Source organism: Budorcas taxicolor, chromosome 13, assembly GCF_023091745.1.
Source record: "Budorcas taxicolor isolate Tak-1 chromosome 13, Takin1.1, whole genome shotgun sequence".
Classification (NCBI taxonomy): Eukaryota; Metazoa; Chordata; class Mammalia; order Artiodactyla; family Bovidae; genus Budorcas; species Budorcas taxicolor.
In genome coordinates, this window is record NC_068922.1 from 39417550 (window position 1) to 39442787 (window position 25238).

The 25238-nt window shown below is 42.2% G+C and overlaps 1 protein-coding gene across 1 annotated transcript; it reads left to right on the forward strand.

The window, feature by feature from the left end:
• Positions 1 to 7998: 7998 nt before the first annotated feature.
• Positions 7999 to 25057, forward strand: NAA20 (N-alpha-acetyltransferase 20, NatB catalytic subunit). The gene is made up of 6 exons (XM_052650739.1): positions 7999 to 8118; positions 13578 to 13602; positions 19820 to 19910; positions 20546 to 20681; positions 23914 to 24059; positions 24536 to 25057. Exons 1-6 carry the CDS (start codon positions 8066 to 8068, stop codon positions 24619 to 24621), a joined length of 537 nt encoding a protein of 178 aa, XP_052506699.1. The 5' UTR covers positions 7999 to 8065; the 3' UTR covers positions 24622 to 25057.
• The last annotated feature ends 181 nt before the right edge of the window (positions 25058 to 25238 follow it).

The following is a 25238-nucleotide window of genomic DNA, read 5'->3' on the forward strand; positions in this document are numbered from 1 at the left end:
GGCTTCCACTGCTTCTTCAGCTCACCTGCAGGCCTTTAAAACCCCGATGGCCAAGCTGTCCAGACCATCAGAATGTCTGCACGCAGGATCCAGGTGGCAACTTTTACTGAAATTTCCAAGGTGATTCCACTGGGGCTGAGAAATAGCAGGCTAGAGCAAGACAGGTCTTAGGAGAGACACTCACCTGGGAGAGGTAAGACCGTGTCTACAGCCCGAAACACCTAATCAAGTACAAGTTCTTCATCTCATCTGCTTGATTTCAGCAAAGACCATAGAAAATGTGCTCGTAACATGGTGCTGTTCCATGCAAATAGGAAGCAAGCCACATAAGTGATTTTCGGTTTTCTAGTAGCCACGTTAAAGAGAGAAGAAAAACAAATGGGTGAAATCAATAGCACTATATTGCAGTATTACTAATAATTTAGGAATCTACTCTTAGTAATCTATTATATTTAACCCATGATATCCCAAATATAATAGTTCAACAATTAATCTAAAACCTTAGAGATATTTTATGTTAATTTTTTTTCATTGTCTTCAACATCTTTGTGTACTAGGCACTTATGTCACATCTTATTAGCCAGATGTCAAATGTTTAGGAGCCAAAATTGGCCCATGGCTACAATATTGGAAAGCGCTGTTCTACCAGATTCACTAGGAACGATTTAAGAAGCTGAAAAATGTAGCTATAGATGCATATAAAATAAAATCACGTCCAGAGCATCTATCCACAAAACACACAAACATGCACACTGTCCAACAGGCACTTCTTACCAGCTGAGGAACAAACAGCATCTTCCTCTTAACTCCTCTGAGAGCCATACGGCACTGTGTTAATCCATGTGAAGTCTTAGGACCCAGTTCTCCACCAGCACGTTGAATATTAGTTACTATTATCATGAGATAATCAACTTTGAAAAATTTCCACTGCCACTGGTTATTTCTACTTCCTCATCCATGTTACTATCTGCTGGCAATTTTTCTTATGAAAAAAAGAAAGGCAGTAACAGGTACCAAAGGTTTAATATTTATATATGTGTGTGTGTCTGTGTGTGTCTGTGTGTGTGTGTGTGTGTGTGTGTATGTGTGTGTCCAGTATTCTTGCCTGGAGAATCTCCATGGACAGAGGAGGCTGGCGGGCTAGAGTCCAGGGGGTCTCAGAGAGTCAGACACGACTGAGCAACTAAGCACAGCATACACACACATACACACACACACACATATAGAGAGAGTGTTCATGTTCCCAGGTGGCGCAGGCGTAAAGAATCCGCCTACAGTGCAAGAGACACAAGAGATGTGGGTTCAATCCCTGAGTCAGGAAGATCCCCCAGGAAATGGTAACCAGCTCCAGTAATCTTGCCTGGGAAATCCCATGGACAGAGGAACCTGATGGGCTCCAGTCCATGGGGTCACAGAGAGTTGGATACGACTGAGCACTGAGCACGTGTATGTGGGATGCCCAATGTGGGAGAATTAAAGTGGATGCCTTCCGTTAGCCTTGCTTATGATGGAGGTGATGATGGCAGTGATGGTGGATACACGTGTGAACTGGAAGGATTTTCCCAGCGTTCCCTCCTGGCTAAGAGCATCAGCAGGGCTCATGGCCGGTGATGACTATTGCCAAGAGGGGGCAAAGAGAGGAAGGGAGACTGCAGGGGCAGGGAGAGTGACCTCCCAGGAGGAACTGGGTCTGCCCCTGAGGTTGCCTTCAGCAGCGCCTCCCAGAAAGGAATGGCATAAGGAGAAGTGCAGCTGCTGTCAGTGATTATCTCCATAGCTTCTCCTCTTTTAATTGTATTTTTATATTCACTTATTCATTTAGATATTTATATATGCGTGTCTGTTACTTAACTGGATTACTCTGAAATACATTAGGCTTTTGAAAGAAGAATCAGGTGTCATTTGATGTGATTTTCTTTATCTCTAGTGTCCTTGCTTCCTACATGCTGCCAATTCTACAGATTATGAGAGAGTGGATTCAGATTGTAGTGTTAGTCAATTTTATCTTTTTTGCTCTCTGTTTCTCTAGTCTATCGATATACAATCAAGAGCAGAACAGAAATGCATCAATAGTGAAATGAAAGAATGACCAATTGCAAAGAACAAGAAACTGCCCAAGTCTCTTTCAGTAATTAAAAATAAACACGTGAATTTGCTAGGACATTGGAAAGCCTCTGCTTTTTATAAGCACATGGAAATACCATATTTGGCAGAGTGCAGAATCTCGTTTCACAGATAGTTGAAGTTTTTGCTGCAGAAAATGCAACAGAAGGATCAAGCCCAGCATCTCCTAGGTGCTGGTCAGAGTCTCAGGCCCTTCTCAGACCTACTGAAACCAAACACACATTTTAACAAAATTCCAGATGACCAAACGCATGTTACAGTTTGAGAAGTATTAGTTCAAAGCATATTTGAATTGAGGACATTTGTGCAGCTGATACGATTAAACAGATGTAGTAGGCTGCTGCTGTTCCAAGTCTGGAGGAAAGGGCTGGTGTGTGTGCTCAGTTCGTCAGTCATGTCCGACTCTTTGCGACCTCACCAGGCTCCTCTGTCCATGGGACTCTCCAGGCAAGAATACTGGAGTGGGTTACCATTTCTTACTCCATGGGATCTTCCCAGTCCAGGGATTAAACCCTAATCTCATGCATTGGCAGGCGGATTTTTTATCACTGTGCCACCTGGAAAGACTTGTTATTAAAAAACTCTGGAGGAAAGGAGCTGGTGACGCTTACAGGGGAAAAAAAAAATAAGGCATAACCTCACTTCACATCAACTGCATGATCACAAAAGGTTTAAAAGGCAGATGTCAGGAAATGAGTATTACCCTCCTGGTTATTTATATATTCTTCTTGCTTTTATAGGGGAAAAAAAAACACCTGAAAGGTAGGGGAAAGAAAAATTCAGTAACTTTGCATCGTCTTTTATCTCCGACTACGTGAGCGCAGAAGCTGAGTCAGAAGGTTCTTTCTGTCTGGGCCAGCTGCTCTCACTTGTGTGCTCGTGTGTGTGCGCGCAGGGACATCATCACGTACTCTGGATAATTAGTCACGCTGTCTGCACGTGATGCTGGAAGTTTATGGGCTTTTTCATTTTCTGAAAGGACAGCCAACTTTCTTTTAAAGGCATTTCATTCTCTGAAAATCTGTTACCAACGGGGCCATTTTACTCATCAGTTTTGAAACACAGGGAAGAGAGATGTAATTAAAATGTATTTGGTGGTTAAGAAGTGAATTGTGTAAAACATCAAATAATTGCAGCTATATAAGGAAGCAGTGGTTCCAGTCCCCGCCCCCAATCCCAGGGGCTGGAGTTGAGGGGCCAGAAGGGAACTGGGGGAGTTTTATGGGGGCTGCCTTGTAAATAAACCTTTGTGACAAATCTCCCAGCGTTTGGCTTGCTTCATATAGAGGAAATGAACCTGCCTCTGTTACAGACCTAGTAGATTGCACACCTATTTTTTTAAGCTCTTTTTTTTTAAAGATTTATTTATTTTTGGCTGTGCTGGGCCTCAGTTTCTGTGCCAGCTTTTCTCTAGTTGTGAGCAGGGGCTACTCTGTTTCTATATGCAGGCTTCTCATTGCGGTGGCTTCTTCTAGGCACTCAGGCTTCAGTAGTTGGGCTCACTGGTTGTGCCTCCCAGGCTCAAAAGCACAGGCTCAGTAGTTGTGGCTCACAGGCTTAGTTGCTATGTGGCATGTGGGATCTTCCTGGATCAGAAGTTGAACCCATGTCTCCTGCATAGGAGCCAGATTAGTTACCACTGAGCCCCCAGGGAAGCCCTCAGTATCTTTTTTTTTTTTTTTTTTCAATCTCTGTTTATCCTAGTTCTCTTTTTCTGTTTTATTGTTTTTTGGGTTACCGGCTGTACTGAAATGTTCCGTGGCTTTTGGCTGGCTATTCATAATTAAATGGAAAGCATCACAAAGCTTGTTGGGAGCTGCAGATACTGGGCAGAGTTTGTGAACTGGTGACCCTCCCAGTGACCATGTCACAACCTGGTCATTTCATTGGAGGGATGAAAAATGTGTATAGCTGTGGGGCTTTTCTTTTTGGGTCAGGCAACCTCCCCATGAAAAGTTCTCCAGTGTCCTACTGGAGGCTGCAGGGTGGGAGTAAGTCTTGCCAGCACCCTGGTCTTGCCAGCACCCAGGTCCTGCCAGCACCTTGCCACAACTAGTGAGCCAGAGGGCAGGGTCAGGGTGACTGCTCTTCCTTAGCCCTGTCTCACCCTCACCCTGTGCTGTGTGCTGAGAACTGAGGAACACAGCTCCTGTGCCGCTCTGGGGATAAAGCTGCATTCCTCTCCTTGCAGGCGTCCCAGCCTTGTCCAAATCCTGGGCCTCGGCAGATTCTGGAATGGGAAGCCACTGCCTGCCCCTTGGCTTTTTGTCCAGCAGTTGCTTATCTCTCAGCGTGTCTCCAGTTGCTGAATGAGTTTACCAGCTTCCATAACTGTGCTGCCTGTTATCACTGGCTGTTGTCTCCTCCTGCATTTTCTTCGTTCTTATGGATTTGGTGCAGTGGGTGCTCAATCACTCTGTGTGTCCAACTCTTCGTGACCCCACGGGCTCCTCCACCCATGGGATTGGACGAGAGTACTGGAGTGGATGGCCATTTCCTCCTCCAGGGGATCTTCCCAGACCTAGAGATGGAACCCGAATATCCATCGTCTCCGGCATTGCAGGCCGATTCTTTACCCCTGAGCTACCGGGGAAGCCCCTCACGTGGATTTGTGTCTTTCAAAAGTTTATTTTTTTAAAAAGCTCTTTTCTTCTCATTTTAAGTGAGGTGCTGGTAGGGAGCCTGTGTGTGCTGCTCACCTTGTTTTATTGAACCCTGTTGTCAGCTTTTCATATGAATAGACAGTGCTTTTGTACAAGCTAGTTAGCAAAACTAAAAGTAATTGATTCCATGGAGGGCTGGAGTGAAAGCATCTAGCCAACCCGTATTTTATTTAAAAAAAAGAAAATTTTAATCTGAAGGCAACTACCAAGCTGTTTCATTGTCAAACATATTGCTGAGGATTTCTCAAAATACATATTTCCTGGGCACTTAGTCTTTTCCATGTGATCTGAAGGGGAAAACAACAACAAAGCAACAGTGGCTGAAACGCCAGGCTGTTTGCTTGTTTAAATGTCAGTGAAACGTTGCCATGGTGGATGAGAGCCTGGGTCAGCACTATTTACAGAAGAGCACATGGTGTTTCATCTCAATGAGCAGGAAGATGTTTTGTGATAAAATGTGGTAAAAACTTGTTCTTTTTTCCAACTAAGCAAAGAAAGGAAGTACAGTGTGAAATGATCAATGAGAAGTTCTGAGTCATCTGTAACATAGGAAAATGTGCAGCCAGGACAGGAACGGTGTTTTTCTGCAGGTTAAAAATCAGATTGGATGTGCTGAAAGGGAAAGCCATAATAGCACATCCTAGAAGCCTAAGTCAGTGTGGGGCTCCAAGGCACTTAATGTACTCTGTATGTTTGAAATAGATGTAATGATGCAAACCATGACAATTCTCTTGGACTGCAAGGAGATCCAACCAGTCCATCCTAAAGGAAATCAATCCTGAATATTCATTGGAAGGACTGATGCTGAAGCTGAAACTCCAATACTTTGGCCACCTGATTCGAGGAACTGACTTATTTAAAAAGATCCTGATGCTGGGAAAGATTGAAGGTGGGAGGGAAGAGAAGGGGACGACAGAGGATGAGATGGTTGGATGACATCCCTGACTCAGTGGACATGAGGTTGAGTGAGCTCCAGGAGATGGTGATGGACAGGGAAGCCTGGCTTGCTGCAGTCCATGGGGTCGCAAAGAGTCGGACACAACCGAGTGACTGAACTGAACTGAACTAAGTATTTGTGTACAGGTTTTTCTGTATACACACATTTTCACTTCTCTGGGATAAATCCCCAGGAGTGCAACTGCTGGGCTATATAGTAATTGCATATTTATTGGGTTGGCTGAAAAGTCGTTTTGGGCTTTTCATAACATCTTAAAGGAGAACCCAAACAAACTTTTTGGCCAACTCATTAGTTTTTAAAGAAACTACCAAACTTTTCCAGAGAGGCTGTCTCTGGTTATGTGGGAGTGATTCAACTTTGACTATTGTTTTTGTGTGTGTGTGTGTGTTAAACTGCTGAAATTTGTCAAAGATTTAGTTGGTTTAAAAAGTATGCACTTTTAAGAATGTTTTCTTTCTGGAAGTGTCCTGACTAATCCCACTCCAGTACAAAAACTAAATCACCCGCAAAAGGGAAAACAGAAATCCTGCTGGCCTTACTCTTTTTTCCCAGAAACTTTCAACACCGGAAAACAACGGAATAATGATGTTTACAAAGTTCTTGGCGGGGAGAGAACACGGGAATCCAGGAATATCCCAGCCAATATTCTAATCAGGGGTCTCACAGACTAAGGAGGTCTAAGAGGACCAGCCCCACGGGGCATCTGGAAAACAAAGCAAAGAGGGAAAAGGAAATACTATAATGAAACCCAGCCAAGCCATATATGAATCAAAATGAAGAATGGAATGAGGAAATTGTAACAAAAAGTGGCAGTGAGCATGATATCCACTCAGTTACAGACTGAAGAAATCAAGCAACTGGGAGATGCATAGCAGAAAAGTAACAATATTACAAGCAACATAATCAGGAGACTAGGGCAGAAGGGACAAAGACCATGACAAAGATCATTATATCTTTCATTACAGAGAGACAGTAGTGCCCTAAATGGAAGCTTATAGTAAAAAATACTTTTTAATGATTTTCATTAAGATGTAGAAAACATATTTACTATATATGATGTGTGTGTGTGCTAAGTTGCTTCAGCCATGTCCAACTCTTTGCAACCCCATGGACTGTAGCCTGCCAGGCTTTTCTGTTTACGGAATTTTCCAAGCAAGAATAATAGAGTGGGTTGCCATTTCCTCTTCCAGGGGATCTTCCCGTATACGATGTAATATAATATATATCTTAAGTGTAAAGGAGATCTTTGGGTACTCTTATTTCTCAGTCATCTATTTAGTTTTAATTCAGTTCATTTGGAAATTACAAAAAAAAAAAACAAAAAACAGACTTTCTGCCAGGTACACACATCCAGGTTAACTCTGTAAGCTGCAGAAAATGGACAGTAATAAAAAGGATTCCTGTCCACAAAAACACAAATGCATGGTACATGGCCAGGAGATACAGTAAATAGACCAGCTGTACATGTATTTATAAACACATTTCAGCTTTCCTGATTGCCTTCTGTGGTTTAAATTCTCCTTTTAACCTATGGCAACATCTTAGTGGTTCTTTCATAATGAATGAGTTAAAATTTTTTTTATGTGTGCGTTTTATGTTTGTATAAGAATCACAATTTTATCTTTTTTAAAAGGCTATTTGAAAACTTAGCATGGTTGGAACAATTTGGGTATATCAATCCACTTTTTAATCATACCTTTTATGAAATCTAAATATAGGACAAGAATTGCCTATGACAATTTAGGTCCTGAGTTGAAATATGCTGCAAATATATTTCTAAGGCTTAGTATCATAAAAAAAAGAAAAAATTAAAACATTCTATTAGAATTTTTTAAAATTGATTACATGTGAAACAATATTGTTTATACACTGGGTAAAATAATAATGCTGTTAATTCCACCTTTCTCTTATGTTGTGAAATATGTTAGAAAATTTGCAGTCGCAGGCACAGCTGTCATCACTGGGACAGGCCGCTCTGGACCATGAGTTCTCCCATCCCTCTCGGCTTCCTTCCTCACATGCCAAGGGGCACAAAGTGATCCTGAACCCTGCTTTTCTGCCTTGGGTTCCTAACCCCTGGCAGCCTCTTGTTTCCTTCTGGGGGCTCACAGTGAAGATCCTCGGAACACCCCAGACTTTACAGGCGTTCCCGGCTGCGGCCTCCAGAAGGCGCAAAGTCGAGACTGCCGTTGCCGAGCAACTCGTGGCCCGGAAGTAGTTCTCTGCACCGCCCCCTCCCCCCGTCCCGCCCCAGGGCATCCGCGCCGGACGACTTCCGGCGGGGCGAGTGCGGTGTTTCCGCGAACCGGGCGGCGACGCGATGACCACGCTCCGGGCCTTTACATGCGACGACCTGTTTCGCTTCAACAACATGTGAGTGAGGCACGCTCGGGCCCGGCGGCGGCCGGCGCGTCCCCGGGGCCGCTCGGGGAGGGAGCCGGGCGGGACGTCCGGACGGCCCCGCTGACCTTGGCCGGGTGGCCGTGTCCCCGCAGCCCCGACCGCAGTGCGGGCGCCTCTCGAGGCCTGGGGGGACGTCGGGCGAGGGTCGGGGGGTGCCGAGCCGAGCTCTCCTCCGCTTCCTGCCGGCGTCCCCCGCCCTGCGCGGCAGCCGGGGCCCGGCGGCGGCGCGGTTACCTTGTATCCGCGCGGGGTAACACTGGCCGCCGCCGGGCGCGGCGCCTTTGCGCTCCTCGTTACTGTTGCTGCGCGTCGCGGCGGGGGTACCACTTGTTGCTGCGGGATGGATAGAGGGGCGGTCCTTGGGGTGCCCGGTCCTTCGTCCGACTTAAGTCAGGCTCTGTGACTTGCAGCTTTCATTTTTTTTCCCCCTAAGTTTTATTATGAAAATTTCTGAGCGCTTACAAGCTTCATAGAATTTTACCGTAAACACCTGTAGGCTACTAGCTGGACTCCCACTTTTTTACCATTTCACTCCTTTGGCTTCATCACATTTCAGCCCATCTTATCCACCCACCTCACCAATCCCAGACCCACTTTTAAAGATCCCAAGACAGTTATTTGAAGGACCAGGTAGTTCAGTTTCAAGTGTCAGAAAGAACCTGAAAAGAGTTCGCTAGAAATGTTCACAGAGGGACTGAGTCTCAGAAGATGGGAAAGTGTTGACAGTGGTGAGGAAGGAGGTGCTGGAGGAGGAAGCCGCTGCCCTGGGGGGCGGCCGACACTAGGGCGGGGAGTGACTAGGAGCCGGTTTCTGAAACTCCGAGGTCAGAGCAACTGGTGAGACTGGACTTGTGCCCCGTTGTTGGGGGTGGAGATGGTTTCTGGGGGCCTCTCTCAGTCGGAGCAGAGTAGCTGAGGCGACTGCGTTCAGTCTCGTTGCTATAGTAGTAGCTATAGTAGTAGTAGCAGCTTAGTCGTGTCCGACTCTTGGTGACACCATGGACTGTGGCCAGTCGGGCTCCTCTGTCCATGGGATTCTCCAGGCAAGAATATTGGAGTGGTAGCCTATCCCTTCTTCAGGGGATCTTGCCAATCCAGGGATCGAGCCCCGCTCTCTTGCATTGTAGGCAAACTCTTTACCATCTGAGCTACAGGGAAGATCGGAGTAACCCCTTTCCTCCTCACACCTCTGTGAAGTAGTTGCCCTTCTCATGCCCATTTTTTGAGTCCGCTAAGGAGCTGAGAGCTGAGAGGAATGGCCCAGGTGGAAGAGCTCTGTGTGGGAGTGGGCAGAGCAAGGAGACTGCTAAGGAGATTGGCCCCAGTCGGGTGGTTCTTCATTCCTGGCCGCGCAGGACCCCTAAGCTGTCCACCGCAGGGCCGTGTATCTCCGGGTGACTGGAGAAGGTGTACCCAGCAGGTGAGCCATTTAGGAGGTCTTGGCAATGGCCCAGAGATGATAACTTGACGAAGGCTTGGCTTTCAGAAGCACAGACCCGGGAAGTGACAGTGTGCTTTGACGTTTCAAGAATGGATGAGGCAAAGCTGCCTAGAAAGTCATTTTTAACCGAAGACTGAGGAAGGGCCAGTGCTTTTGTATGAAAATGAATAGAACAGAAGGAAAGTAAGCGTGACCATTTATATACAACAAAACATCATCCTGTCCTGTTAACAGGCAGAGAAAATCGACACATATTTGTTTAATCTCCACATTGTGTAAGTCACCATGCCTTTGTATAACAAAGAAGGTATATATTCAAAATTACCATTATTAAAGATTAATTGAGGACTTGCCTGGTGGCTCAGTGGTAAGAAGTCTGCCTGCCAGTGCAGGAGACGTCAGTTCAATTCCTGGGCCGGGAAGATCCCCTGGAGAAGGAAACGGCAACTGCTCCAGTACTCTTGCCTGGAGAATCCCCCGGATAGAGGAGACTGGTGGGTTACAGTCCATGGGGGTCACAAAGAGTTGAACACGCCTTAGCGACTAAACAGCAAAAAGTCGGACACAACTGAGCAACTTTCACTCACTCACCAGAGGTTCTAGTTCTTTTCTTTACATTTTGGTTTTATCTTGGGGATCAACTACTGCTGACATTTTTGTTTGTAGGATGGGGAGGGAGGGAGGACTGGTTTCCATGGTTACTGTCCCACTTCTCATGTAGGACATTTAGGCCCCCTATTTCAAATGTGTTAATTTCCTTGGTAGCTCAGAGGGTAAAGTATCTGCCTGCAATTTGAGAGACCTGGGTTTGATCCCTGGGCTGGGAATATCTCCGGAGAAGGAAATGGCAACCCTCTCCAGTACTCTTGCCTGGAAAATGCCATAAATGGAGGAGCCCGATAGACTACAGTCTATGAGGTTGCAGACAGTCAGAATCGACTGAGCAACTTCACCTTCACTTTAGCAACTAAACAATTTGAATTCAGTTATCTAACTTGTTAAGGCCTCTTCAGTCTATGCCAGTGGGGGACTCCTCTCCCTCCTCACTTCCTTCTGTTTCTCACCTTGTTTAGGGCGCTTCTGTCCAGAACATGGAGAATCACTGGGGTAGGGTGTTGCAGTAGTAACTGAAAGAAGCAACGGATGTGGAAACGTTGCTGTTAACGGCAAATATTTTATACTTGGAAAAATATTGTATGCCTGCCAGCACTGAAGAGACGGTAGTGAACAAGACAAAAAATGTTATCTTTATGGAATTTACAATTTATTTGTTTAAATTGGCCACACCACACTGCTTGTCGGTTCTTGGTTCCCCAAGTCCAGGGGTTGAACTCAGACCCTCAGCAGTGAAAACCAAAGTCATTGAAAATGGAAGTCGCTGTAGTTGTACGTAACCATTGCATTGGACTGCCAGGGAATTCCCAGAATTTACATTTTAGAGGGGAAAGTAAGATAGAACTGTGCTCAGTAAACAAGGAAAAATGAGAGCAGGAAAGGGAAATAGGAAGTACATGTGGATTCAGCTTTGGGTGAGGTGTTTCAGGGAAGGTGTCACTGCAGGAAGATGGGGATAGGGGGTGTGTGTAGGCTTTGGGGGCATGGGTAGTATGGGTACTGGTTCCTGTTTTAGACACGAAGTGGGGGAGGCGGAGGCGGCTGCCAGTGTGGCCCAAGCAGCAAGTGGGAGTGTGAGAACACCAGGTTGGAGTCAGAGGGCTCGACCTTGGAGAGGCCAGCGCTGGAAGGGCTCCTCTGCAGAGGGTGCTCAGACCCCCAGGTAGAGAAGTCAGCCAGGCATCTGGACATGGGAGTTTCAAGTTTAGGTCTGGGCTAAAAATAGAAACTTGGGGGTCAACACTGCATGGATGCTGTTAAACCCAGGTGGCTTGGCGACTTCATTGATGAGTGCGGACAGGAAAAAAGGCTCCAGGATGGCTCCCAGGGCATCACGTGGTAAAGGAGACACAGTGGCCCAGTGAAGCAGGAGGAGACCCTGCTGCTGGGTCTGGAGGCTGAGCAAGGACAGCAGGTCAGGGGGACGGAGCTGTGGACTGTGTCACGTGTTCCTGTGGCCTAGTGTGCAGCATGTCTGTCCATTTCTTTAGGGGAGCAGGCTGCTGGGTCCTGAGAGGGTGGGACCTGCTCACCTGCACTCCAGGCCTGGGTCCAAGGCAGCAGGTAGAGAGCAGGTGGGGTGGATGCTGGAACCTTGGTGAAGCTTCTTATTACAGTTGTGTTTTCTTCCTGAAATTAGAAGCAGCTGAGCTGGAAGAGGGAGCACTGAGGAGACAGGAGAGGGTATAAAGTAGTCTTGAGAAGGGCACAGAGTGAGTCCTATACTCGATTAGAGCAGTGATTCTCTAGGTGTGGGCAGGGACGCCTCAAGATTGCTTGGGGGTTCTGCAGAGTCAGAGCCATTTTCATGATAAAACTAAGGTTTTTTGTTTTTTAAAAACCTTTTGGCCATGCCACACAGCATGCGGGATCTTAATTCCCCAACCAGGGATTGAACCCTGGCCCCCTGCATTATCAGCACAGTCTTACACCAGGGAAGTCTGGTTTATTGTTTTTTATTGCCTTTTTTTAACTCTCATGCTCTCACTACTGCACAAGTGGAGGCTTCCAGATGTGTGATCATCTAACAGCATAGCAGACACAGAAATGAGAAACCAGCTGTTTTCTATTAAGCCAGACATTAAAAGGGGCTTCCCTGGTGGTGCAGAGGTTAAAGCGTCTGCCTGCAATTTGGGAGACATGGGTTCGATCCCTGGGTCAGGAAGATCCCCTGGAGAAGGAAATGGCAACCCACTCCAGTATTCTTGCCTGGAGAATCCCATGGACAGAGGAGCTTGGTGGGCTACAGTCCACGGGTCGCAAAGAGTCGGACACGACTGAGTGACTTCACCTTCAGACATTAAAAAGATACATAAAATTGTTCAAATAATGACATTCTTGTCACTAAATTTTCTTTTGTTTTTGAAAATAGTGACTTTTGGTTTAAAAAAGTCATTCACATTAATATTTAACTGATTTTTAAAAAATGAACAAATATCTTACACTTTTAAATATCAATAGATTTAAGTCTTGGGGTCTTCAGTAATTTTTGAATGTAAAGGGGAAAGGGGTGCTAAGATTTGCTGGTCTCCAGAAATGTGCTGTTGACTTCTGCTGTTGCTAAAGGTCCTGAGGACGAGCTTGACTGCATGTATGAGAGGAGTTGAGGGCGCCCTTCTGGGGTCCGCCAGGATTGTGCTTCCACTGACTGAATGGGGAAGTGAGGGGCAGAGCTCTCTGTGGAGGGAGGCAGGTGTGGAAATGCTGATTTGGGAGTGTTGTGGTCAGACACGCTGGTAAGGCAGCTGCTGAGCAGCTCCAGAGCCAGGTAAGGAGTATTCCTCTGAGAGCAAAATTAAAAGTATGAGAATGGGGGTAGTGGGGAGCAGAAGCTCCAGGAGTGAGAGCCCACATTGAGAGGATGGGATAAGGCAGGGACGGCCCTTGGCACGTGCTGCAAGGCTGGTGGAGCCCTGTCTGTGACTGAAACCTCAGGTTGGTCACCAGTTCCACTTACAGTTTACTGTTAGGAAATGGAAACTTGTAGGGAATTCCCTGGTGATCCAGTGGTTGACCTAGTGCTCCCAGTGCCTGGGTTCAATCCTGGGTTGCAGAACTAACATTCTACAAGCCACGGTGAAGCGTGGCCAAAAAAAAAGAAGATGGAATGTTTTGATGATGTGTTAACTGTAAAGTAATTTGTAAAGAAGCAGTTAAATGAAAAGGTATGGGTGTCTTTTTAGTGACTGTAATGATGGCTTAATATGGTCATTCAGTAGGTTAAACCATCTTTCTTAGTTGAAAAGTTGGTTTTAAAGTTGTGAATTTAACATGTTCTGTTTTCCCTGTGCATGTTATTTTTAGTTGTAATTGGCCTATTTAAACTGATTTTGTAAACACTGCTTACTGTTGACATTTCTCTTGTTTCTTTTAGTAACTTGGATCCACTTACAGAAACTGTATCCTTTTTTAAAAAGTTTAAATAAAGAGTAAGGAAAATAGAGAAAAGAAAAAAAATAGACTTGAATACTGAAAATGTTTAAGACTTGGAGATCAGGAAACATCATAAACAACATTGAAGGCAATTAAAATAAAAAGAAACTAAAAACTGGGAACAAGAGTTATCTTACATCTGCTGAGAAGCTGCTAATATAATGACCTCATAAATCAAGAACAGTACAATCCCCTGCCCTCCCTGCCCCTCAGTAGTAAGCATAGCTGTGAGCAGCAGAAAGCTGTGACTTCAGCAGGAGGGGCTGTTTTTGTCTGATAAGAACAAAGCCTCAAGAGGATGATCAGTGCCGGGCGATTCCATGATGTCCTAGACACCGGGCTCTGCCCTGGGACCACTCTGTCATCCGGGGGACCCTGGCTTCCAGAGTCTATGGCATCTCATCCACATTCCTGGCAGGAGCGTCGATCAGGAGAGGGGAAGCCAAGGGGACCGCTGAGAGGTGTGACGCAGCCCTCTGCCCTGGAGACCAGCACCTGCCTCGAGATACACCTATCTAGAACAGTCTGGGATGAGCCGGGGTTTACATTCAGGCTGGTTGCTAAAGGGGAAAAAAATGATTTTAGGTAACAATTAGCAGTATCTGTCATGGTACCCAATAGAAACATGGGCAAGGATGTGTGAAGTTAGGGTCCTCTGACCTGAATAGATAACTCCTACATTCTCAACAGCTTGAAACACAGAGTTGGATTTCTGGGTTATGTGCTATGTCCACAGTCCGGTCAGAGGGTAGTGTTAATTGATCATTTAACCAAGAGGGCATATAGGAAGCTGTGAAAATTTCAAGAGTTCAGTCTCACCAATTAAAAGACATGATAATTAAAACCAAAATGATGTACCATGTTTTATCTATCAAACTATCAAGGATTTCAAGCAGTGATGAAGCTCAAGGCTGATGGAGGTGAGGTGAGGAGAGTATTCTCATAAACTGCTAGCGACACAGCAGTTTATGAGAATGTTCAAAAGCTAGTCTTTTGAAAGCACTTTACAGAATACCTGGTAATTCTGTTTCCTGGAACCTGAAAATAACAATAGAGGCATTTATGTCAGGGGTTGGCACGCTAATATGCATGGGCCTGTTTTTGTAAATAACGCTTTACTGGGGAATAATTTACACACTGTGCTCTAGTCCTTGACTTTCACAGTTTTTTTTTTTTTTTTTTTAGTTGAAATATAGCTGACTTACAGTTTAGTGCTTTTTTATGGTAAGAATGTATAACAAGCTAGAACTAGAAGGACTTTTATTAATTTGGTAAAGGTTTTATATTTTAAAACTTTCAGCAAGCATTATATACTTGAGTGAGAAATTCAGATACATTCCCTTCAGGATTGGGCATAAGATAAGAACACCTACTGTCACTACTGCCCTTTAACATAGTTCTAGAGGAACTGACCAAACTTCCAGAAGGAAGGAAGAAGTATAAGGAGGAGAAAGGTAGAAATAAAGCTATCTTCATTTACAATTGATAGTACGATCATCAGTCTAGAAAAAAGAACAACTTAAGAACATTCACCAACGTTAGAACCAAGATCAAGTTTTAAAACAGCAGTAGCATGTGTACACCGGCAGTAGAAATCAAGAATATGTGGATGTGTGTACTTTTTTTTTGTAGTAAAAACTTTAGACTTTGAAGTCAAAAAATAAAATTCTTGTTACAATTTTCTGAACCTTTAGGTGAGTTCAGCACAAGAAAATAATTGAGTATTTAAAACATGTATATTTACTTAAAGAACATCATAGTAGAATGGAAGCAGGTTTTTTAAATATCTAAAACTGACAGTGAGTATCTGTAATATATATTAACAACAATCCCTCTTTGTTTTGTGACCTTTTAAAAAATGTGAGTATAATTGATGTACAATATTGTGTTAGTTTTAAGTGTACAGCAGAGTGATTAGTTATATATGTAAAACCATTCTTTTATCAGATTCTTCTCCCATATAGGTTATCACAGAATATTGAGTTGAAGTCCATGTGCTATACAGTAGGTCCCTAGTGGTTATTTACACACACACATTTTATATATAGTAGTGTGTATGTTAATCCCTGACTCCTGATTTATCCTCTCACCCCATGTTTTCCCTTTGGTAACCATAAGTTTGTTTTTGATATCTGTAAGTCTGCTTTATAAGTTTCTTTGTATCAGTTTTTAAATTAGATTCCACATAAAGGTGACAGCATATGATGCTTGTCTTTATCTTATTTCACTTAGTATGGTAATCTCTGGGTCCATCCAGGTCGCTGCAAATGGCATTATTTCATTTTTTATGGCTGAGTAATACTCCATTGTATGTGTTTACCACATCTTTATCCATTCAACTGTCAGTGGACATTTAGGTTGCTTCTGTATCTTGGCTATTATAAACAGTGCTGCAGTGAACACTGGGGTGCATGTATCTTTTGGAGTTACAGTTTTCTCCTGATACATACAGAGGAGTGGGACTGCTTGATCATATGGTAGTTCTATTTTGTTTTTTAAGGAACCTCTGTTCTGTTCTCCCTACCAGTTTATGTTCCCTACGAAGGGTCCTTTTCTCCACACCCTCGCCAGCATTTTATTGTTGTATACTTTTTGAAGATGGCCATTCTGACCACTGTGAGGTGATACATCATTTTAGTTTTGACTTGCTTTTCTCTGATAATTAGGGATATTGAGCATCTTTTCATGTGCTTTTTAGCCATCTGTATACCTTTGGAGAAATTCTATCTGCCCAGTTTTTGGTTGGGTTGTTTCTTTGATACAAAGTTGCATGAGCTGTTTGTATATTTTAGAAATTAACCACCTCAGTCACTTCATTTCCAGATATTTTCCCCCCATTCTGTGGATTCTTTTCATTTTTTTTTTATGGTTTCCTTTGCTGTGCAAAAGCTTTTGTTTAATTAGGTCCCATTTATTTTGATTACTCTAAAGTATACTGACATGATTATATAAAAAAAAATTTTACCTGTGTTTTCTTCTAAGAGTTTTATAGTATCTTATCTTACATTTAGGTCTTTGATCCATTTTGAGTTTATTTTTGTGTATAGTGTTAGAGAATGTTCTGATTTCATTCTTTTACATGTAGCTGTACAGTTTCCCCAGCACTACTTCCTGAAGAGACTGTCTTTTCTCCATGGTGTTTTTTTTTTTTTTTTTGCTGTGTGCCAGTACCATGCTGTTTTGATGACTGCAGCTTTGTAGTATAGTCTGAAGTCAGGGGGCCTGATTCCTCTGAATCAGGTCTGTTTGTTGTTCTTAGGATTGCTTTGGGTCTTTGAGGTCTTTTGTGTTTACATACAGATTAAAAATCTTCTGTGAAAAATGCCATTGCTAATTTGATAGGGGTTGCAATTGAACCTGATTGCCTTGGGTAGTATAGTCACTTTGACAATATTGATTCTTCCAATCCAAGAGCTTGGTGTATCTTTCCATCTGTCTGTCATTGATTTCTTTCATCAGCATCTTAACAGTTTTCAGAGTCCAGGTCTTTTGTCCCCTATGTAGGCTTACACCCAGGTAATTTTTTTTTTCTTTTTGATGTAAATGGTAAATGGTATTGTTTCCTGAATTTCTCTTTGTGATCTTTCATCGTTAGTGTATGGAATGTAAGAGATTTCTGTGTATTTTGTATCCTGCAGTTTGAACCCGAATCACTGACAGTCTCTAGTAGTTTTCTGGTAGCATCTTCAGGATTTTCTGTGTGTAGTATCTTGTCAACTGTAGTGACAGTTTCACTTGTTTTTCAGTTTGGATTCCTTTTCTTTCTTTTTCTTCTCTGCTGTGGCTAGGACTTCCAAAACTATGTCAAATAAAAGTGGTAATAGTGGACATTCTTGCCTTGTTCCTGATCTCAGAGGGAATGCTTTTGGCTTTTCACCATTGAGAATATTAGCTGTGGGTTTATCCTATATGGCCTTTATTAGGTTTAGGTTAAGTTCCCTCTATGCCAACGTTCTGGACAGTTTTTATCATAAATTGGTGTCAGATTTCGTAAAAAGCTTTTTCTGCTTCTATTGAGATATCCTATGGTTTTTCTTCAGTTTGTTAATGTGCTGTATCACATTGATTGATTTGAAGCTGTTAAAGAATCTTTGCATCCCTGGGATAAATCTACTTGATCATGGTGTATGATCCTTTTAATGTATTGTTGGGTTTGGTTTACTTGTATTTTGTTGAGGATTTTTGTATCTGTGTTCATCAGTGATGTTGGCCTGTAATTATTTTTTCGTCGTATCTTTGATATCAGGGTGATAGTGATCTCATAGAATAAGTTTGGAAGTGTTCCTTTTTCTGCAATTTTTGGGAAAGTTTCAGATGGATAGGTGTTAACTCTTCTTTAGATGTTTGTTAGAATTCACCTGTGAAGCATTTGGTCCTGGATTTTTGTTTGTTGGACGTTTTTAAATCACTGTTTCAATTTAAGTACTTGTGATTGGTTTGTTCATATTTTCAATTTCTTCAGTCTTGGAAGACTGTATCTAAGAATTTGTCCATTTTATTAGCATACAGTTGTTTGTAGTAGTTTTTTATGATCCTTTGTATTTCTGTGGTGTCAGTTGTAACTTCTTTTTCATTTCTAATTTATTTGAGCTTTCTTTTTTCTTGATGAGTTTGGGCTAAAGGTTTATCTGTTTTATTGTTTCAAATTGATCTTTTCATTTATTTCTTCTCTGATCTTTATGATTTCTTTCCTTCTACTAATTTTGAGGTTTTGTTTTTCCATCTGGTGTAATGTGTCATTTCAGGCCTGTGTTTCCTCATTGGTTTTGTCTCTGTCCATTGATGAAAATGGCTTGTTAAAGTCACCCACAATCATCGTTTTGTTGATTTCTCTTTCTCTGTTATCATTTGCAGGATATAGTGAGGTGCTCCTGTGTTGGGTGCATGTATACGTCTTTTTGGATTGATCCCTTGATCATTACGTCTCTTGTAACAGTCTTTAAAGTCCATTTTATCTGATATGAGTATTGCTACTCTAGCTTTCTTTTGATTTTTCATTGGCATGTAATACCTTTTTCTGTCCCTTCACTTTTAGTCTGTGTGTGTCCCTAGGTTGGAAGTGGGTCTCTTGGAGACAGCATATATATGGGTCTTGTTTTGTATCCATTCAGCAAGTCTGTGTCTTTTGAGCATTTAATCCATTTACATTTAAGGTAATTATTGACACATTCTTTCTGCCATTTTCTTGTTTTGGGTTTGTTTTTGTAGGTTATTTTCTTACCTTCCTTTTTTGTTCTCTTGTGGTTTGATGTCTGAAGCTAAGTCACTTCAGTCGTGTCCGACTCTGTGTGATCCCATAGACAGCAGCTCCCCCGTCCCCGGGATTCTCCAGGCAAGAACACTGGAGTGGGTCACCATTTCCTCTAATGCATGAAAGTGAAAAGGGAAAGTGAAGTCGCTCAGTCGTGTCCGACTCTTCGCGACCCCATGGGCTGTAGCCCACCAGGCTCCTCCGTCCATGGGATTTTCCAGGCAAGAGTACTGGAGTGGGTTGCCATTGCCTTCTCCTAAGTTAATACTGAGAAGTATAGAAATGAGTACAACTCAGCAGGACAGCAGAGCTGAAGAGCTAAGTAATGAGCAAAGTACGCAGGCATTCACTTTTAACATCAGGTTTTTATTTTGGGCATTACTAGAAATGCAGAATTTGAATCAGTGGACTGGACAAACTGGGTTTGTTATGTAGCCTTTGGAAGTAAACTACAGTTATTTTCACTGTCCCATGCCTGAAGCTCCTGAAGGCACTCGTCACTCTTCCTAGTGCAGAAAGGGAGAAGTAAACATACTGAGGTTGCACTGTGTGTCCAGCACCAGGGGGAGAGGGCAGGTGACACTCTCACTGTAAGGGGACAGTAGACAGGAATGCCAGGTGATGGGGAAGTGCTGTGCGGGGAGGGGGCTCTAGACATAGTGTGAGCAGCGGGGAGACAGGCTGTAGAACTTGGGGGTCCTGATTCTCCACTCTTGGATGGTATGTCTCCATTCACATCTGAGGTTACATATTCAGGCAGTTTTCTTAAAACTTAGTGCTAACCTAAACATTTCATGTAATGAATTGATTGCAGAAATCATACATACAGCTAGGGATAAAGGAACAATATGCTTTTTAAAGGAAACTTCAAAACATGTTTTGTGAAGAACTCTGACTGCCCTTACTTTGCATCCTCCTTAACGAGTCTCTAGTATGGGATTCCTTTTTACCTACAGTACCTTGCCCACTGGCCAGAGTACTTCATCGTCGCAGAGGCCCCTGGAGGCGAGTTAATGGGTTACAGTAAGTATAACACTACTAGTACTTTTCTGGGTAAGCAGTTAAGATAAAATTAGTTTTTAACTCTTAGACTGATCACAGAACTGGAAATCATGATGCCTGTAATTTTATTTTCTTTTCAGCTCTTTGACAGCTTACTGATACCTCTGTCTTAGGTACTGTGCTAGGCCCAGGGGATAGAGCAGTGGCCCAAACAGAACTGGTCATGTTACTGGCACAAGTTTGAGCTGTGGATTGTCTGTTGTGTGTGCATACATACATACCCACAGAAAATGTAGGTTGTTTAAATACATATCAAGTAAGAGCACTAATAATAATTAGCTAGATGGCTTTAAGCAGCCGTCCCCAAACTTTTTGGCACCAGGGACCGGTTTCATGGAAGATCAATTTTCTGGTGGGGGTGAGGACGGTTTTTGGACAATTCAAGCACATTACATTTATTGTGCACGTTATTTCTATTATTATTACATCAGCTTCACCTCAGATCATCAGGTCCCCAGAGGGTGGGGACCTCGGCTTTAAGTGTTACCTAAAAATCAGAGCTTGGTCATTTCCTTTATGATAAAAGTGCACCACACAGTATTTCTCCGCGTGTGAGTTGCCATGTTTAGTTACTGGATGCGGTCTTTCATTGGCAGTCATGGGCAAAGCAGAAGGCTCAGTGGCGAGGGAAGAATGGCACGGGCATGTCACAGCTCTGTCTGTTGCCCCGGAGTTTCGGCGCCTTGGTTTGGCTGCTAAACTTATGGAGTTATTAGAGGAAATTTCAGAAAGGTAGGAGCCTGTTTTTCAAATAATTCTTGAACTCTTAACCATTTGGTTTTTCTCTTGGTGAATGTTTATCAGTTGTTTCCTTCAGGTTGAATGTTGTCATGATGCAGTTTCATAGGAGTTTCATGTTCAGCCTCTAAAAGTCGTTACAACAGTTCAGTCACATATTCATAGTGGTGGTATTGTCCCTGTTTTGCCACTGAGGAAAATTAACGCAGAGTGAATAACGTTCTGTAGACTCTTGAGCTGGGTAATGGGCAGAATCAGAATCCAGCCCTCAAGGTCTCTGTTACTGTTTTTGCCACTGGCAGACATTCCCCAATTCTTTGTTAATGTTGCCCTTTGCATCTCAGTGATTTTTTTCATAGTGTCCTAGGCTAAAGAAAAGTTTAGAGTTTTAAGCAGTAAAACGGAAAGAAATATTTTCATTTCATTGTTAGTCACTGTGGTTATCTCCTGATGAGATGGCACCTGCTGAGCATCACATGGCTTCTCAAACCTTGGAATCTGATTCTGGAGAACCACCTACACTCTTGTTTCACATTGATTTTCATGTGGTCCTGGGGCTTTATAATGATCGGAATTGCTAAAACCCTGGCTTCATAAAGACATTGTGTCACCAAAAGAAATATAATGTGATGTGTATTTGTGAACTATACAAAGCCAGTAGTTTGCCTGTGTTTTCCCAAAATGTTTGAAATATTCTACAGCACGTCCATGAGTTTGGACGACCTGGGAGCACAGTTTGAACAGCCAACATTGTGGCTTTTTTTTTTAAAGACCTGTTTCATATATCAGACACTTGTTATGTGTTACTTTTATTAAATCCACTAAAATGGAGCGTTTTACAGAAGTAACCATGGCCTCAAAAGTCGACTTGAGGCAAGTCGAGGGCAAGAGGGAACGTGAGCTCATTCTTGTTTAAGCTGTAAAAGAAGTCTAGTCCTTAAGAATTTTAAAATTCCTGTCATTATAAAGCCCCAGGACCATGTGAAAATCAATATAAAACAAGAATGCAGGTGGTTCTGCAGAATCAGGTTCTCCTAGACTGAACAGGGAAGAGAAGATTGTAGTTTACACACAAGAATTAATGGCATGGACATCTTGTTGAAAAAGTTACGACATTATTATTATAGTGGACAGGGAGTTTGGACATACGTTCTAATAGCCGTGACCTTACACATAAAATTTATAGGACAGACTCTTTTAGAGTAGAAAACTACTACTCTCCTTCCCCTTCCAGTTCCTAAACCTTCATTACAGTAGTTACTAAGATTTAAGTGACTTGTATTTGTACAGGAGTATGTGTGTACCTATATGTATACACATACATATATACATGTATATATTAATGTACACTAAAAATACAAACTATATTTCCAAAGGAAAAGTGTGACTAATAAAAATCAAAAGAAAAACTAAAGTGGCAAAACAAAAAGCATGAAATGAGCTGGTAGTCATGAATCCCAATATAATTATGTAAGTACAACAGTGAATGTTAAGGAACTAATAACTCCAGTTTAAAGACAAAGATATCATGCCAAGTGAAATAGGCCAGTCACAGAAAGACAAATACTACATGATAGCACTCAGAGACTTAAGGTAGTTAGATTCATAATGAGTGGAATGGTGGTAGAGGAGTGGGGGGAGGGGGGATGGGAAGTTATTACATTTACAGTTTACCAGTAGGGTGAACCTCATGTTTAGTGTTCTTAGTACAGTAACATTAAAAAAATGATACTGTCAGAGCTGTACTCTATTTACAGGAAATACATGTAAAGATACACAAAGACTAAAAGAAATTTCCTAAATTGAGCTTCCCTGGTGGCTCAGCTGGTAAAGAATCTGCCTGCAATGCGGGAGACCTGGGTTTGATCCCTGGGTTGGATAGATGGCCTGGAGAATTCCATGGACTGTATAGTCCATGGGGTTGCAAAGAGTTGGACACAACTGAGTGACTTACGCTCACTTCACTTTTTAAATTTTGCAAATTCTAAAGCAAGTAAAAACTGAAAAGCAATTAAGGGTGTAATTAAGTCACATTATAGTTATTACTAGAATAAAAAACGGTCACTGCATATTGGTAAGAGTCAATCAAATGTTACATACCCAGTGACAAACTTAAAAATGCAACAACTGACTAAACTATAGGAAGAAATAGATCATCATAATTAGAGGTATGAACAGGCCTATTCCTAATTAGAACAATCAGAAATTGATTTAATTGTATAAAACAGGGGTCAACGAACTTATTCTGGGCCACCAGAAAGGGTTCACAAGGCGACCTGAGGTCTCTGTTGCACATTATAATTGATGTATTATGTAATGTTCATCCTTTTAAAATATAGTTTAGTGGGTTTCATGTTTTCATTGTATAAATGTCACCATACTCCATAAACTTCTTGAAGACAACATAGGCAAAACATTAAAATATATTTCTAAATATTTAAGGGTTGTCCCTTCAAAATTGTAAAAAAAAAAAAAAAAAGGGTTCTAAGTTCAGTCTTACACACAAAAAGAGAACTTATTTTTTAAGGCTAAGATAATCTTAACAAAAACCTGACAAGCGATATGAGAAAGAACATCTCATTACAGATGCAGAAGTCCTAGAAAAACTTAGCAAACGGACCTAAGAATGTATTCTAGCAATTAACAGACTGAAGAACATTTTTTTATCTCAGTAAATATAGAAAATGCTTTGATAAAATACAGTATTCACTCTTGATTAAGCAATCTAGCCTACAGAAAGGGAAAACTTTAACCTGCAAAAAAGTATTTACTGAAAACCTTTAGAGGTGATGCATGGAATGCTTTCCAGGACAGGATGCCTAAAGCCAGCTTCTCTTAGTAATTATCGGAAATCCTTGATTGTACAGTGAAGCAATTTTAAAAAAGGTATGAGGACTGAGAGGAAACATTACTGTTATTTGGGCAGATAAGAGTGTACACATAAAAAACCTGTAAGAATCTAGTTTGTTGGATATGAAGTGAGTCTAAATTCAGCTGCGTTTCTATACAAACAGTAACATTTAGAAGGGGATGAGATCTGCATTGGCATCAGCCCACTAAGCCTTTAGGAAAAAATCTAACAAAAGCTGTGCAAGACCTCTCTGAAGTTTGTACAGCTTTACCCCGAGACAGTAAAGATGACCTATGTAAATGAAGAGCGGAACTACTCAAGCCAGTATTGTCTTCTAGGACTTCTCCCATTCTGATTTTTTTTTTCTAATTACAGAAAGGGTGGATTTTTTGTTGATCTCTTTGTAAGAGTGTCTAACCAAGTTGCTGTCAACATGTACAAGCAGCTGGGCTACAGTGTGTACAGGACAGTCATAGAGTACTATTCGGCGAGCAACGGGGAGCCCGACGAGGACGCTTACGGTGAGTCCCCACTGGGGCAGCATCCCGGAGGAAGGGACGTTTACTTGCATCCTATAGACCAAAATACTCGGCTCTTTCAATACACTTAAAAAATCATATTTAAATTTGAGCTATAGTATTTAAATCCCCTGTAAGCTACCTTCATGAACCTACCACTAACTAACTTATATTAACTAACCAATGGTTAATTACCATCAGTTGTTGTTTTGCTGTTAGAGACATGTTACTAAGACTTTGTCAAAGAACATTTGTAGGAAGAGCTGAATCCCAGCTAAGGTTTGGTTAGTGTTTTGTGTACTCCTGCTTGGGAGTCTCACTTATAAATACATTTCTCTTAGAATCTGGTAAAAGTGGGAGAGTAGGGGACAAAACTGCTTATGGTTTTAGTGTTTTTTAAAACACTTGTACACTTTAAATCTGATATAAAATCATACTCTGACATTTGTGTACTTACATTAAACTTTGCTTCTTAACAGATATGAGGAAAGCTCTATCCAGGGACACTGAGAAGAAGTCCATCATACCATTACCTCATCCTGTGAGGCCAGAAGACATTGAATAACCATGAGCAGTGGTTCTTAGGCTGGTGATGCTCCAAGTAGAATTATGGACAATATTATGTTCATTAGGTGACCTTGGAGATCTATTAGGAGAAAAGGGGATCATTTAGCTCTTAAAGACTTCAAGAAAATATAGGTTATCAAATTTTAAGCCTTCATGTATCCTGTTAGCAATATCATACCTTCTACAGCTGTTCACTGTAATAAAATCCAACCAAAAAAGGCAGCTAGGCGAGAAGGAAACATTCCACTGTCGTGGCTCATAACACACTATTCACAGTGTGCTAGGGAAAATGATTGCTCCAGTCTCCCCCTAAATTCTGTGCCTGAGAACCACTGCTGCATACACAGTTTTTATTTTGTATTGAACTTAAGCTTTAAAAGCATATATGAAATGTATAAATCTAAGATGTATAATAAAATGCACTGTTGACTCTATGAATGTTTTCTGGAAGTTTGATGGTCATTTGTAAACCCAAAGTTAGCAGGATTGAGAAAGGTCGTCACTTAGGGTTTGTTTGTCACATTTTTCATTTACATACAAAGCATTGTTTAAAAGCTTACGGGAACAGCCCCTGCCCAGCACACTTAAGCTCCCTATTTACTGCATAAGTTCTTC